The sequence below is a fragment of the Serinus canaria genome, chromosome 27 (genome assembly GCF_022539315.1).
Source record: "Serinus canaria isolate serCan28SL12 chromosome 27, serCan2020, whole genome shotgun sequence".
Classification (NCBI taxonomy): Eukaryota; Metazoa; Chordata; class Aves; order Passeriformes; family Fringillidae; genus Serinus; species Serinus canaria.
The window spans coordinates 2,093,459-2,106,732 of NC_066340.1; the positions used below are offsets into that span (position 1 = coordinate 2,093,459).

A 13,274-nucleotide genomic window follows, 5' to 3' on the forward strand; every position below is an offset into this window, starting at 1 on the left:
TCAGTGACAGCTGATGTTGACAGGTCACCTGAGTCACTGCTCAACCAAACCCAAGCACCAGCACCTTTGTATTGAGGAGGATTGCCCCACCTTGAGAGAGGAGGTCCAGAGCTTGGGTGCTCTGAGCCATGGGTACACTCCATTAATCTGCTGTGAACAAGGGATCATGGACGTTCCCCAGGGCCAAGGAGAGAAGTGCTGAAGGATTTTATGATGTCTCCCTGAATCACAGACTGCAAACTGATCCACTCTGGGGGAGAGCAGTGTTGGGATACTTTCAGTCTGGGAATATCCCTGTTTTCAATCCCCCCCAGCTGCAGAGCAAACTGTGCCTCTGGTAACAGCAGGAGCTTGGAAGGGGCTGGTTGGGCTGGAGCCGTGGTTTGCTTTTAGCACAATCCCTGAAGTTTCCTTGGCTGTCAGTTCAGTAGCAAATAAAATCAGTGATTTCTGGGTGTTGGAACTAAAAGTGATTCCACTTGGAATTTCAGCTAGGATAATATCCTTGCAATGGCATGGGAGGTATGTGGGCTGAAATTGGTTCTAATGGTTTGTAAGCTCTGTGTGAAAGGGCAATGGAAGCAAATTCTCCCAACTGCAGCTCACCCCTGTGTGCTCCTGCAGGAATTATCTACGAGCCAGTATTTTACTTTGTATTTTACTCTATGAAACATGTCCCAGCTCTTGCTGCTCTCCAGAAGCACTTCCCATCCCACTGCCCCTGCTCTGCAGAGTGCACAGCATTGTAGTGAGAAACCCAGGTGACTCTTGTGTCCCCCTCTGAGGAGCTGGGGATGCCACTGCCTCTCTATTCCAAGCTGCTGCCAGCAAGAGGAGCCAGCAGAATCAGGATGGAGCCCAAGCTCCCCACACTGTGAGCACTCTTGAGGCTGTCTGGTTAATTCCTGCCTGAGTAAAGCCAGTCTTCAGTGAAATATCACAGTAACTCCAAAGAAGCAAAAATTGCAAGAATATCATTTTTATTTGAGTAGATGCAGCAATTCAATACGTGCAAAACCTAGAAATAATTGCAAAGCTGACCCAATTTGCATCTCAATCATCACTAAGTGAAGGAATCTGGCTAAACGTTCTGTGGCCAAGAACCTTCCGTGCTTCAAGACTCATTTTCAGCAGTTCAGAGTGACTTCTCCATCTCAATCCACAGGTGTTGTCTGCTTTTGCTCAGTTTGCAGATGACCTTTGAAGGACCTTCATTGCTTGTCTCTTTTGCCTGCAGTAACATGGAGAGAAAGAACAGCAATAATTTAAGCCCAGCTCACACAGACCACTCTGTGATGGGCGCTGAGCTTGGCTGGGGCCTCATCTCTCATTCCCTTCTCCCAGAACTTTTCCTCTCCATCACCTGGATTTGACTCATCCCTTTTATGACACTGCTGACCTTTAACAGCTCAATGCAGGTTTTACTGGCATGTTCCTGCAATTCCCCCAAGCTGGCCAAGCTTCAATTCCTGTGTCCTTTCAGCTGGGGAAATGATTGTGTTTTGTGCTTTACTTTATCAGAGTCTGAGATGTTTTTCTGATATCTGACATACTTTAATTGCTGAAATTTGTTCCATTCTAACCAAAGACATCTTTTTTATTTTCTGTGACAAATTATGCAGACCCCAGTCTCTAGAACAGACACAACTACCAGTTATGTATTTTTAGAAAATAAAACTTCTCCTGAAAGAGAAAGGATTCTTACCAGCAGTTCCTGAAAGGGAGCCAAACATCCTGTGGAACAAAGAGAACAATTGAAAGGAGAGTTAATACATCAAATGCTGCATGAGATGAGGATTGATGAAAGCAAATTGGCTATCAATCAGGTACACTGTGTGCAGTCAGGGAAGAGATGCCCATCTCCCTGTGCTCCTTCTCAGCAAAGAACAGGGAGTTGTGGTAGGAAATACATTTTTAAACTGAATTAGGAAAAAACATTATGGAAAAGAAGTAACAGAGCAAATCAAAACCCTTCAACCTCATTTTTTTCCTCCTTTTTCCTCCTTTTCCTGTGTGAGATGAGATTGAGCTGTGCTGCCATGTTGGAGTCACTCAGTGACTGCCTTCATTTCTCTTCCCAGTATTTCCTCCCACACTGATTCCCTTTGGGTAAAAGTTCTCTACCTGGTAACAGGGAGTTTATGGGAATTTGGTATTAATTTTTATATACTGTAAAACATTATTAACTGCACTTTGCTGACTGTGATACAGCTGAACAACTGTTAGCTGCAATTAATCTACTGTGCTGCATGTCAGTTCCCCTTCCTGTAGGGGAAGAGAGGCCTTTGAGGTCTCACTTCATGTAAACAGCAACTGTAACATTTCTAGCTCCAGAAAATTTGGTTTGTTAAAAACTTAAGAACTTCAGGAGTACTGTGTTAACCAAGGTGCTGTGGCAAACATGCACCATGATGTGGTCAGACTCATGAGGCTGAGCAAAAGGTTCTTACTGGGACTCCTGGCCTTCCAGGAGCTGTCGGTACGTAGAGATCTCTTGCTCCAGCCGAGTCTTGATGTCCATGAGGATCTTGTACTCGGTGTTCTGGCGCTCCATGTCAGCCCGGAGCTCAGCCAGCTGTGCCTCGATGCTGCCAACCAGCCCCTGGATCTGTGCCAGCTGTGCCCCATAACGCGCTTCTGTGTCAGCCAAGGTGCCCTCCAGCGCCGCTTTCTGTCAGGGCAAACCACAGGCACGAGAGGTTACTGCCAGTGCAGGACTTTGTGTGGGGAGGGAAATGTGGGCCCTTTTCAGTGGGGGGTTGTCAGGCAGTGCCAATTCTGACGTACCATGCTGAGCTGGGACTGCAGCTCGATCTCCAGCCCTTGCAGGGTGCGTCTGAGGTCAGTGACCTCGGACTTGCTGCTCTGCAGTTGTTCGGTGTTAACAGCGACCTCACGGTTCAGCTCTTCAGTCTGAGACAGGGAAAACACATGTGAGAAATGTGGGGGGCATAAGGCTGTCACAGCATTTTTCTGTGGGTTTTAATAGTTGTTTCTTTCGTGGATTTTTTTTGTTAGTGTTTGTACACTATGGAGGTGTTTTACCTTGCTGTGGAACCAGGCCTCAGCATCCTTCCTGTTCTTCTCAGCCATCTGTTCATACTGGTCCCTCATATCTGCCAGGATCTTGGACAGGTCAATGCCTGGAGCAGAGTCCAGCTCAACACTGACTTGACCAGCTACTTGCCCTCTCAGGGCACTCAGCTCCTGTGGGGAAAGGCAGAGGAGACAAAAGAGGGTACAATTGTAAACTGAAAACGTTATGAACCTTCTGTCCTTTCTTCAAGGGCTAAGGCTGACTGACTCCCCTGAGATACTGGCAGGAGGGATCCCAGTCTACACAGGAATCTTTCCCTCACTGTTGGAGAGCCCAAGGCAATCCTGTGGGACTTCACATCTCCACAGGCTGTTTTTCTAGTGCCACTTTCAAACGTGTTTCTTGGGGTTTACCTCTTCATGGTTTTTCTTTAGGTAGGCCAGTTCCTCCTTTAATCCCTCAATCTGCAGCTCCAGGTCAGCTCTGGACAGGGTCAGCTCATCCAGGACCCGGCGCAGGCCGTTGATGTCGGCCTCCACGCCCATGCGCAGACCTTGCTCAGTCTCAAACCTTAAAAATGCAAACCAAACCCATTCAGGTTCAGTGATCACCAGCCCACAAGAAGCATAGTGTGAATGTATCTGGGTTTGGAGGATTTATGGTGTAGCAAATGTCATCAAGCATTAAACCTTTCTCCACATATCCCATATTATGAAAAATTTTTAGTGGTGCTTTTAGCAAAGACCTGAAGGGTTGAACTGCATGCACAGGATCAAACAAATATTCATACAGGGGTTTTAGGGGCATTCCATTCCTGTTTCACTGCCCTTTGGCTCAACAAGGATTTTTGCCTATTCATGAGATCTTTTCCCTCTCAGAAATTACTCACTTGGTTTTGAAGTCATCAGCAGCCAGCCTGGCATTGTCAATCTGCAGCACAATCCTGGCGTTATCAATGGTGGCATCAAGGATCTGCAAACAATGAGAGCTCATTACTGAGGCTGAAACAACTGTTATCAGCTTCCCTGCTGTGCAGATAAGAGTGAAGAGTCTATTTCACCTGTAGCTACAGCAAATAGAGGTGGAAGGAAGGATCAATGATCTACAGTAACAGATGTCACACAGATTTATCACATACTTCTGCCAGGATTCTGTTTTGGACACATCCTCGTGTCCAGTGTATGAAGTGAAAGCCAATTTAGGTAGAAGCTCCACAGTAAGACAAAACTACGTGCTGGCTGAGAGGGAGATGATTTTGAGAGACCATCTTTGATCACATTTTTATTTCCTAGAATACCCAGGATAGTGTTTATTGATTATTTTAATGCATCATTAAAGCCTCTGAAGGAAATTTTGTTTAAAGAAATCTCTGTTCAGTTTTACCTGGAAAGCATGTCTTCTACGCCTGGCACTTCTAAAACTCAAAAGGTCATCCACAGACCAGCTGTATGGTTTTCCACCCCTAACTAAGGGGAGCAAAAGAAAGGAGGGAAAATAATACTAAGAGGAGGAAATCCCATTGCCAGTTCTGCCATCAGCAGAGCTCAGATTCTAAATCAGGAGCGAATGTGGATGGGTTGCAGCAAGGAGAAGCAACCTGCGTGGGAGCGGTCATGAACTCCAGGCTGAACTCAGAAAACTAAACCTCAAGTTTTCTTTCTTTTATTTACATAGTTAATCAGCTACTCCCTGTGTTATGCAGGGTGTGTATCACCTCAGCAATCTGTTATCAGGTACCCATGGGCTCTTGGGGCAAATCCTGCATTTATATATAGGATTGATTACTTCATGTCTGCTGTTGCCTTTCTTCCTACGCCAAATGTTTCAGTTCACTTAATTCCAAGGTTAAGTATGGGAAATGTGAAAAAGAAATTACTCTAAACCTGTTTTTATTTTCATTGTTAAAGCAGTGTGTCTGGGTTTCTGAGGGTGTTCAAGCTCTGTGGCAGGTGAGAGATTGCAGAGACAGGCGGGTTGCTGTCACAGCTTGGCTTTCATTACGTCTCAGTTTATATATGGTCATACATACATTAACTGGACATATGTGTGTGCATAACCAGCATGTGTAAAAAACATATGCTTTGTTAAAAGCAAACATCAAACTTCAGTACTTGGGCATCCCCCACTGACTGGTTTGTACCTCCTTTTGGCTAGCATTAAAAAAAGTAGATAATTCCATATTGACATTTAATTTAACTGCCCCACCCATTCCTTGCATTTACATCTCATCTCCCTCTTCCTCCCATGACCTTTAATGCTTTCTAGGGGTTCCCTAAGGATATTTTTGGGTTTTCATGCTTCCTTTGTAAGTAAGACTTTTGATAAATATTAACACCTACCTTGTCTCGAAGGTCTTCAATAGTCTTGAAATAAGGACTGTAGTCCCGAGCTGGGCTTGGTCCTTGTTTTTGGTACCAGTTTCGGATTTTGGTTTCGAGGTCAGAGTTTGCCTCTTCGAGCGCTCGCACTTTCTCCAGGTAGGAGGCCAGGCGGTCGTTCAGGCTTTGCATGGTCGCCTTTTCATTTCCCGAGAGGAGCCCATCACCCCCCAGGCCACCCCCATAGCTAAAGCTGCTGCTGAAGCTGCCTCCGCCATAGCCCCCCCCCAGGCCGCTTCCCAGGCCAGAGGAGACAAACCTGGCAGAGGACACGGACACACCTCTGCCACCAGATCCCCCGTGGATGCTGGGGGCCCTGAAGCTGCCACCGAAGCGGAGGGAGGAGGCGCCGGGTCCCCCCACCACGGAGGAGCTGGTTTGCCTGAAGCTGTAACTGGCCATGGGGAGGAAGAGCAAGGACCCAACCTAAGCTGCACCTCAGCGATTCGTGATCCCGAGGCAGGAGAGTGCCAGGCTCCCCCACCGCACCGCTTTTATGCCGGTGACAATGGGAGTTGTCTCCAGAATGTGTTATCTGAGACCCATGGAATTTATCAGCCCTAAGCCTTCTGCCAACACGGCAGTTCCCCTTATTGGTCAGTGGCTGTGGAGTGGGCTGTTTCCTCCCCAGTACCTCCACTCGCGGGAGGCGATCCCCTCCCCCGGACCTCTGCCGCTTGAAGCAAAAGGTGGGATTTGGAGGAGGCGTCTCCCTTCCGAGGGGAGCGTTCCTAAACCTGGTTTGAGTTTACCTACGTGGAAACAAAGGGGTTAGGAGCGCACCCACTGCGGCCAACGCCGCGGTCAGAGCGGAGTCACACAAAGCCTTGTTTTAACAGTGATTCAGCCTGATAACAGAGCTTGTAAGGAGCTCAAATGGTGAACAATGTGTGTGGACCTTCACGTTTCCACCCCTCTGTTTTCCTCATTCCCCTTGAGAAAATGTCTTCTTTCAGAAAGGAAGTTTTCACTTTTTTTGTCTTTACTCTTGGTTCGTTTTGGGCTAACAGAAAACGTACTGTGTCTGAGAGTCTGGTTTTCTACAGACACAAGAATCCTCCTGAAGCTGCCATGGCTGTACCTGTTGCAGAGAAAAGCAGTGACATCCCTGAGTACCTGGGGAGTGAGCAGAAACAAGTGTCTGATTACACACTGAGTCCTTTGATTGCTACTGAAAGAGAGAAGCAAAGAGAAGAAAGACAATCACTTAGTCTTCTGGTCTTTGAGAGTCATGAAAATGTTATTTCTAAAATTTTCAGGTCCTCTATTATCCAAGACGGATTTTCAGAAACTTTTGTTACTTCCTTCCTCCAAAACACTTCTGAGGAGTTCCACAGAATTTGGAGGGAATGAGAAATAAAGAGAATGGAAGGAAAGCTCTGGCCTGGCAGCACTTGCAGCTCTTGGGAGCAGCCAGGCCTTTCTACACCCATAAAAAATGCTCCAGGTGTTCCAGGCTGCACAATGAGCTGCACTCCCTGTGTACAGAAGTGTCAAACTGCGGGGCAAATTCAGGGAGGGAAAGAGCAAACAGCAAATGGGAGGCCAGCCAAGGCACCTGTATCACCAGGTAATGAGGAGGCCGTATCAGGAGGAATTCTGCAGTGACTCAGGTCTGGAATATATCACTGGATATACACATGTACCACACTTCAGCCCCAGGACACCACAGCAGGGCTCTTTCCTCTCTGCACAGACTTTGCCTCCCACAGCTCTCCATCCTGCACTGCAGTGCTGTGCAGCCTTTCCTCACAGGCCCAGGGATGCTCCTGCTGCCAGAGACACACCAGTTCCTTCTGGAGACCTGAATGTCCTGTTCAGCCCTGGGTGGGACAAACCTGCCCAGCCAGTAACTGCTCCAAGGGCTGGGAACAGATGAAATAGTGGTGTCAGGAGGTGACTGAGAGAAAACAACTGGGGAACAGTTATTTTTTTGTTAAATATTAAAGCCCATAGTTAGGGCTTAAAGAGCACCAGTGCATGTGCTTTTCTTCACTGAACAGAAAAGCAAGAAGCTGAATGGGGAATAAATACCAGCATGTTCTTTTTGAGATCTATCACCTGGTGCAAGGAGAGATGAACATCTGTCCCTCCAGGTGTTCCTTCAGCATTCCCTGGACTCCCATATCAGCACCTCAATGCAGTGTATTTTTGGGTTTTGCAAAATGAAAAGCTCATCTGTGATGCTGCATAATATTTTATGATCCAGCTCATGAAAATTGGCATCTGGATTGCTTCTGGAATATCTTGAGTAAAAGCAGCAATCCCCATATATTGCACTGTCAGAATATTGATCTGCAGGCAGGTTGGGTTTGCATGAGCTTATAGGGGAGAATCTCCCAAAGAATGAACTGCAATTCTTAGTGGCAGTTTGGAATTACAGCTGGAAGTGTCAGGAGAAGAAAGGATTGGGGGACACAGTCAAAGGATTAATCTGATTTATAACACCAAACACAGCATAAGCCTTTAGTACTAAATCAGTCCCTCACACAGCATTTTTGCTAAAACTTAATTCTAAATCTTTTGACTTTCAATTTCTGTTTCACCTTAATGGTTGCATGTGTTTGTTTTGGTAAGGCTCCCTTAAGGTGAGAATGTGTATTTAAATGCTTGGAAAAGCCTTCAGTATAGCAAGCTGAAGAAGTTGCTGTTATCATCCAGTGTAAGTCTCCTTTTCTGCCAGTACTATAAACCTAATTTATGGTAGGGTCAGCTTTTTCCCAATAAGGAATGGTCAGCACAGGGAATTTCCCTTATCTGCACCTTATCACAGGGGAAGGGAGACACATTTTTTTCAAGCAGAGTCATCCAGACACACCCAAGCTCCTAGCTAAGACCTGGTTCTGCTTTACTTTTATCTTCTCTGCTTTGCAGTCACTGCTGCTTTATACAACTATTCCTGTTGTTTCAGGGTAGTTTTATTAATTGTCCTGTAAACCCTTTTTTTCTTGCCCTTGAGGACACTGGTATATCCTTCTCTCTTTTCACATCCTGCTGAATTTGCTTCCAGGGATAGATAATGCAATTACACTTTAATGAACTTACTGAACATTTTAATCAACTTTGTTGGTGCCTGCAGTTCCATGGATGAATCTATGAATGAATGAGCAAAGCCAATTTATTATTCTGGATTTATCTTTTCAATTTTTAACTGTTTGTCCCTTCTGGTAATTTTTCATTTCTGCCTTTGCTTCCATCAATGAAAATATGCTGCTTTTTCATGTGCACATTTCGAGTCTCCATCTCTTCTCTTGCTCATATGAGCTTTTTCCACCCTCCCCACTGATCATGTCACAGGCCCTCTTAAGATCACAGCTTGGGATGTTTTTCTTCCCTTTTGAAGATCAGAGGCATGAAGTATTTGCAGCTTTTTAATTCAAGCACAAAATTTTCTATTTTTTCTTTTAAACTTCCTTGTGGGAAGAACCAGTGACAACAAGCTCTGATCTGCAGCTGGTACCAAGGTAACTGTATTTATGGCTTGCCCAAGATACAATTCTCAGCTGTCTGGCTTTTACAGCCCATCATAAATCTTTTTTTTTTTTTTTTTTTTTTGATCCTCAAAACCTGGCATTGCCATATATTCCCTGAATATGCCAATAGAGTGTGAGACAAGAATGCTGCTGTGCTGAAGAGGCAGGTCCCAGCACATGCACCACCACAGCTGTGAGTGGCTGGAGAAGAGGGATGGGAAGAGCAGAGCAACTCTGGGAATTTGCTCAAAATGATTATTTTTGTGAAGCAGAGGGATTGTGGTGAAGGGAGTGCATAATTTCTGCACTGAAAGAGGTGAGAAACAAAGCTGTGTAAGGGTTCTGTGTTAACAGAAATTAAGAGAGTAAGACACAGGACAAGACATTTCTGTCCAGGGCTCTGGTTTGTTCATGGCAGGACAGAAATGATGGATCAATGATTTGAGCTGACCTGGAATGATTCCAGCCCAAGCTGCTGCAGTGCTATCAGGGCACAGAATTTAATTTCTCAATGATTGCCATTTATAGAACATTTAAACAGATTGGTGTGGGGAAAATAAATAGAAGATCTTCCTGAAGAGCTCAAGCACTTCAACTGTGAGCAGTGTAAATATTTCACAAATTCTTGAAACAGGCTGTGGTGTGGAAATGCTTCATTATTGTCCCTGTTTCCCTAGAAACATAACTAACTTTAAACTCCTGACTCCTCCATCATTCCAGAACTCTAATGATAAAGCAAATCACAGAGTAAAGTACCTGAGACAGGAAAATAAATCAAATTTTCTTATCATGTGATTAAAGATTGTGTGGGAAGGAAGGCTCAGTTGGGGCACCAAGCCCTGGGGAGTGCAAGTCAACTCACTGGATGTACTTTCACACTTCCTTTAACCTGTTATCTGGCTGGTAAATCTCAGCAAGGTATGATTGGGCTGGAAACTATTATTTGAGAGTCAAACATCCAACTGACAGGAGGATGTGTTCCAAAAGTCAGGTTTCTGCAGGCAGCAGCAAAGGCAGTGCAGGGGCCTCTGCCAAAGCCCAGGGGACTGAAGCTGTCCCAGGCTGGGGAGCTGTGGCTGTTGGACTCTTGCCATGGCCTCTGCATGCTGCACTGAGGGAGGAGCCCTGGGGCTATCCACAGGGATCTTCCCATACACCACATGGAAAATTCCTGCTCAAAAATAAATCCTAGACTTGGGAGGGACACAGAGTAGATGAGGCTCATAGCCCAGAGCTGAGCTGTTTTATTCTGTTCCCATCAGGAAAGCATTTGTGTGACTATTATTTATATCTACGTGCTCATATATATTTACATGCATATACTTGTATTTATAGACTTGTATGTTATTATTTCTCTTGTTAATTTTGTAAGAATTTTGTATTCTGATCATGGGGGTAAGCCACAGCTTCCAGTAAGGGCAGAGATTTGACGGTGCAAGCCTTAAATATTAGTTTAAACATTAGTTCTGGATCTAATTAGAAAACATGGACCTCTCTTAGTACCCTCCTGGTAGATCCTTGTATTTGAGCTTTCCTGATCCTACTGGTGGTTTTATACTGAGTTTTTCTTGACAGGAATTCTCAGAGTCTGAAGATCTCTGGTTGGGTTCAGTGAGAAAATCCAACTGTTGCTTTCTGAGGGCAAATCCTGCAGCCTCTGGTTTGTGGAGCTGCTGCCAGGGAGGTGCTTTTAACACTTGGTCCTCATAGCAACTCTCAGCCCATGGAAACCCCTTTGGAGCACTGCTCCTGCCTGCCCTGGCCACTCACACAACTTTAAGGGAACAAAAGGGGATTTCTCACTACTTTTGACAGTTTATGCCACTTTCATAAAGGACTGTGTTACTCAGGTCTGTGTGTACCAGGAAAATCCCCTCCTGGGCAGTCCTGGCTGTTACCTTAACTAAGAGCCATGGTTTTCCATCAGACTCTGACACCCATATTCAGCTTTAAATCTTCCTTTAATTAAAAACTGAGGTTTGTGCCAACTGTCTGTGTTTTGGGCAACCCACCGCCAGCAAAACAAGTGACTGAAGTGCTTTCAGAGTGCTTTTTCATGCTTTCCTAATGGATTCAGCTTTAATAACTGATAAAAATCTGGTGACATGATTTCTATCAGCATTTTCCACAGAAAGGAGTTGTTGGAATTTATTTTAAATTTTTGTGTGTGTGTAAGTGCTGTGAACTTTTAGGTACAGCTGTGATTTTCAATAGTCTGACATCAGGCTGTGGGAAAGAACTGAACTTAGATTGGGAATGTTGTCAGAAAATGTTGATTGCTGAGGCTGTGGTAGCTTTGATGCCAGCCCTGCATGGGTTGGGAATGCAGGTGTGTGCAGGGAAAGGTGTTCCCTGGAGCCAGGCTTGGCAGAGCCACGGGAGCGTGGGCTCCCAACTGCTCCATTAGGAATAATTGCAGTGTGCAGAAACCTCTCTTAAGGCACTGCTAAAAGAGCTCTGAGAGTCAGCTCTGGTGGTATTTTTGGGGCTCCCCATGGCAGGAAGGAAATGATAAATCTGACTCCATGTTCTTAGAAGGCTAGTTTATTATTTTATTATATTATATTACATAAAAGAATGCTATACTAAAATTATACTAAAGAGCAGAGAAAGGATACTTACAGAAGGCTGAACAAGAATGGTAATGAAAACCTGTGACTCCTTCCAGAGTCCCAACACAGCTGGACAGTGATTGGTCATTAAGTCAAAACAATTAACATGTTGGATAAACAATCTCCAACTCCAACACAGGAGAAGCAAATCAGATAATTATTTTCTTTTTTCTCTGAGGCTTCTCAGCTTCCCAGGAGAAGAATCTTGGGCAAAGAGTATTTTTCAGAAAATATGACAGTGACAAGCTCCGATATGCCTGGGACTACGTGTTTGCTGTCACTTGTCCTTTATCATGGGATCATGGAATGCTTTGGGTGGGAAGGGACCTCAGAGCTCATCCAGTCCCACCCTCTGCCACAGGCAGGGACACCTTCCACTAGAACAGGTTGATCCAGGCCATGAACACCTCCAGGGATACAGCAGCTACAATGTGGAAACACTTAAAGAAATTCCAAGGTTTGTTGGGATCAGCAATCCACAGTGTTTTATATGATGTGAAACCTAACAGAAATTGTTACAGAGAGAAAGGGTTTTCCTGCATGAATTCTCATACTTACTTAACTTGGCTGCTGCTATTTTTCATGGTTATGGTGGGCTGCTAAATGTCAGAAATATCACAGGAGTAGCTTCCTTTCCTCTTGCTTTGTTGTTACTGGCACAGTGAGTCAGAGTTTCTTTTCTCATTCCTTGAGTCGGTGGTGGGCCGAGAGGGAAATCTGTCTTGTCACCTCTGTGGTTCCATTTCCTTGTAGCCAGGAGTGCCAGAGCCTGGCAGGACTGTGCACAAAGTCACCAGGAGTAGTAGTGGGCTGCTGTCCCTGTCCATACCTGACAGCTGCCCTTGCAATCAGAAGCATTGCTGTGGGTCTAAATTCACAGGTGTGTCAGAATCCTGATCCAGAATGAAGCCCCTTGGAAGAACCCAGTCCACTCAGTTCTGGTTCTTTTCTTGAATTTCTGCCCATACAGCCATGTCACTCTCATATCTTCTGAAACCTCCTGAAAATGTAGGATTATCCATCTGGAGATGAATAATTCCCAGAACTGAGTCACCAGCCGTGGGATCTGGGGCCTTGGGAAGCGGGAGCAGCACAGAGCGCCCCCTGCAGGCCCGGCTGTTAAGCACAGCCACCGAATCCAAGGCATGAAATAAAAATAAAAACGTGCCGATGTTCGTATTAATGAATCTGTTCTTTCCTTGTACGAACCATGTCCCAGCCCTGAGGCTTTAATTTAATTTTAAGAGTGTTTCGAGCAGTTTGTGTCACAAAACCTACTTGTTGTTTCATTAACTGCCATCAGAGGATGCCAGGGAGCCGACCCGAATGGATGGACACACTGTCTGTCACTCACAGATAAATCCTCACCCTGGTACGGTGCTGTGGGACATGCCACTGGGGCAGGATAAGGCTCAACCACAGCATTCCCTCGTGCTGCCGCTGCAAACGTGTCCCACCTAAAAGAGAGCAGAAGGGAAGCAGGAGATTCGGGAATGTTCCCAACAGGGGGCCTAGAGCACAAGTAGCTTCTTTCTGGGATTACAGACATTCTTGCTAGTTAAACTGTGCCTAAAGAAGGTACTTGATCCCAAAGTCCATTACAGCTAGCTAGTGCTGAGGGGTTTTGGGATAGTCAGCACTGCTTGATAAGAGAGAGGAGTAAAAGGGATCATAAGAATCTCTGTTACTTGCACAGAGCAGGAGAGTCCTGCTGTGACTCCAAGGAGTGGCAGACTTGCTTTGACTTTACAAACCTTTGTTTCCCATGGAAATA

At 45.4% G+C, this 13,274-nt stretch overlaps 1 protein-coding gene across 1 annotated transcript; it reads right to left on the reverse strand.

The window, feature by feature from the left end:
- Positions 1–1,003: 1,003 nt before the first annotated feature.
- Positions 1,004–5,904, reverse strand: LOC103821609 (keratin, type I cytoskeletal 19). The gene is made up of 8 exons (XM_009096521.4): positions 5,377–5,904; positions 3,927–4,009; positions 3,451–3,607; positions 3,046–3,207; positions 2,788–2,913; positions 2,451–2,671; positions 1,706–1,734; positions 1,004–1,231 (listed from the first exon to the last, which is right to left on the reverse strand). Exons 1-8 carry the CDS (start codon positions 5,815–5,817, stop codon positions 1,212–1,214), a joined length of 1,239 nt encoding a protein of 412 aa, XP_009094769.1. The 5' UTR covers positions 5,818–5,904; the 3' UTR covers positions 1,004–1,211.
- Positions 5,905–13,274: the final 7,370 nt, after the last annotated feature.

Excerpts from the sequence above, each read along its gene's own strand:
- LOC103821609 (XM_009096521.4), bottom strand. The coding sequence starts at position 5,817 with ATGGCCAGTTACAGCTTCAGGCAAACCAGCTCCTCCGTGGTGGGGGGA. Across the intron at positions 3,208-3,450 it reads TAAAGAAAAACCATGAAGAG|GAGCTGAGTGCCCTGAGAGG; the intron begins GTAAACCCCAAG and ends CTTTCCCCACAG. Across the intron at positions 1,735-2,450 it reads CTGGAAGGCCAGGAGTCCCA|GATGTTTGGCTCCCTTTCAG; the intron begins GTAAGAACCTTT and ends TTTGTTCCACAG.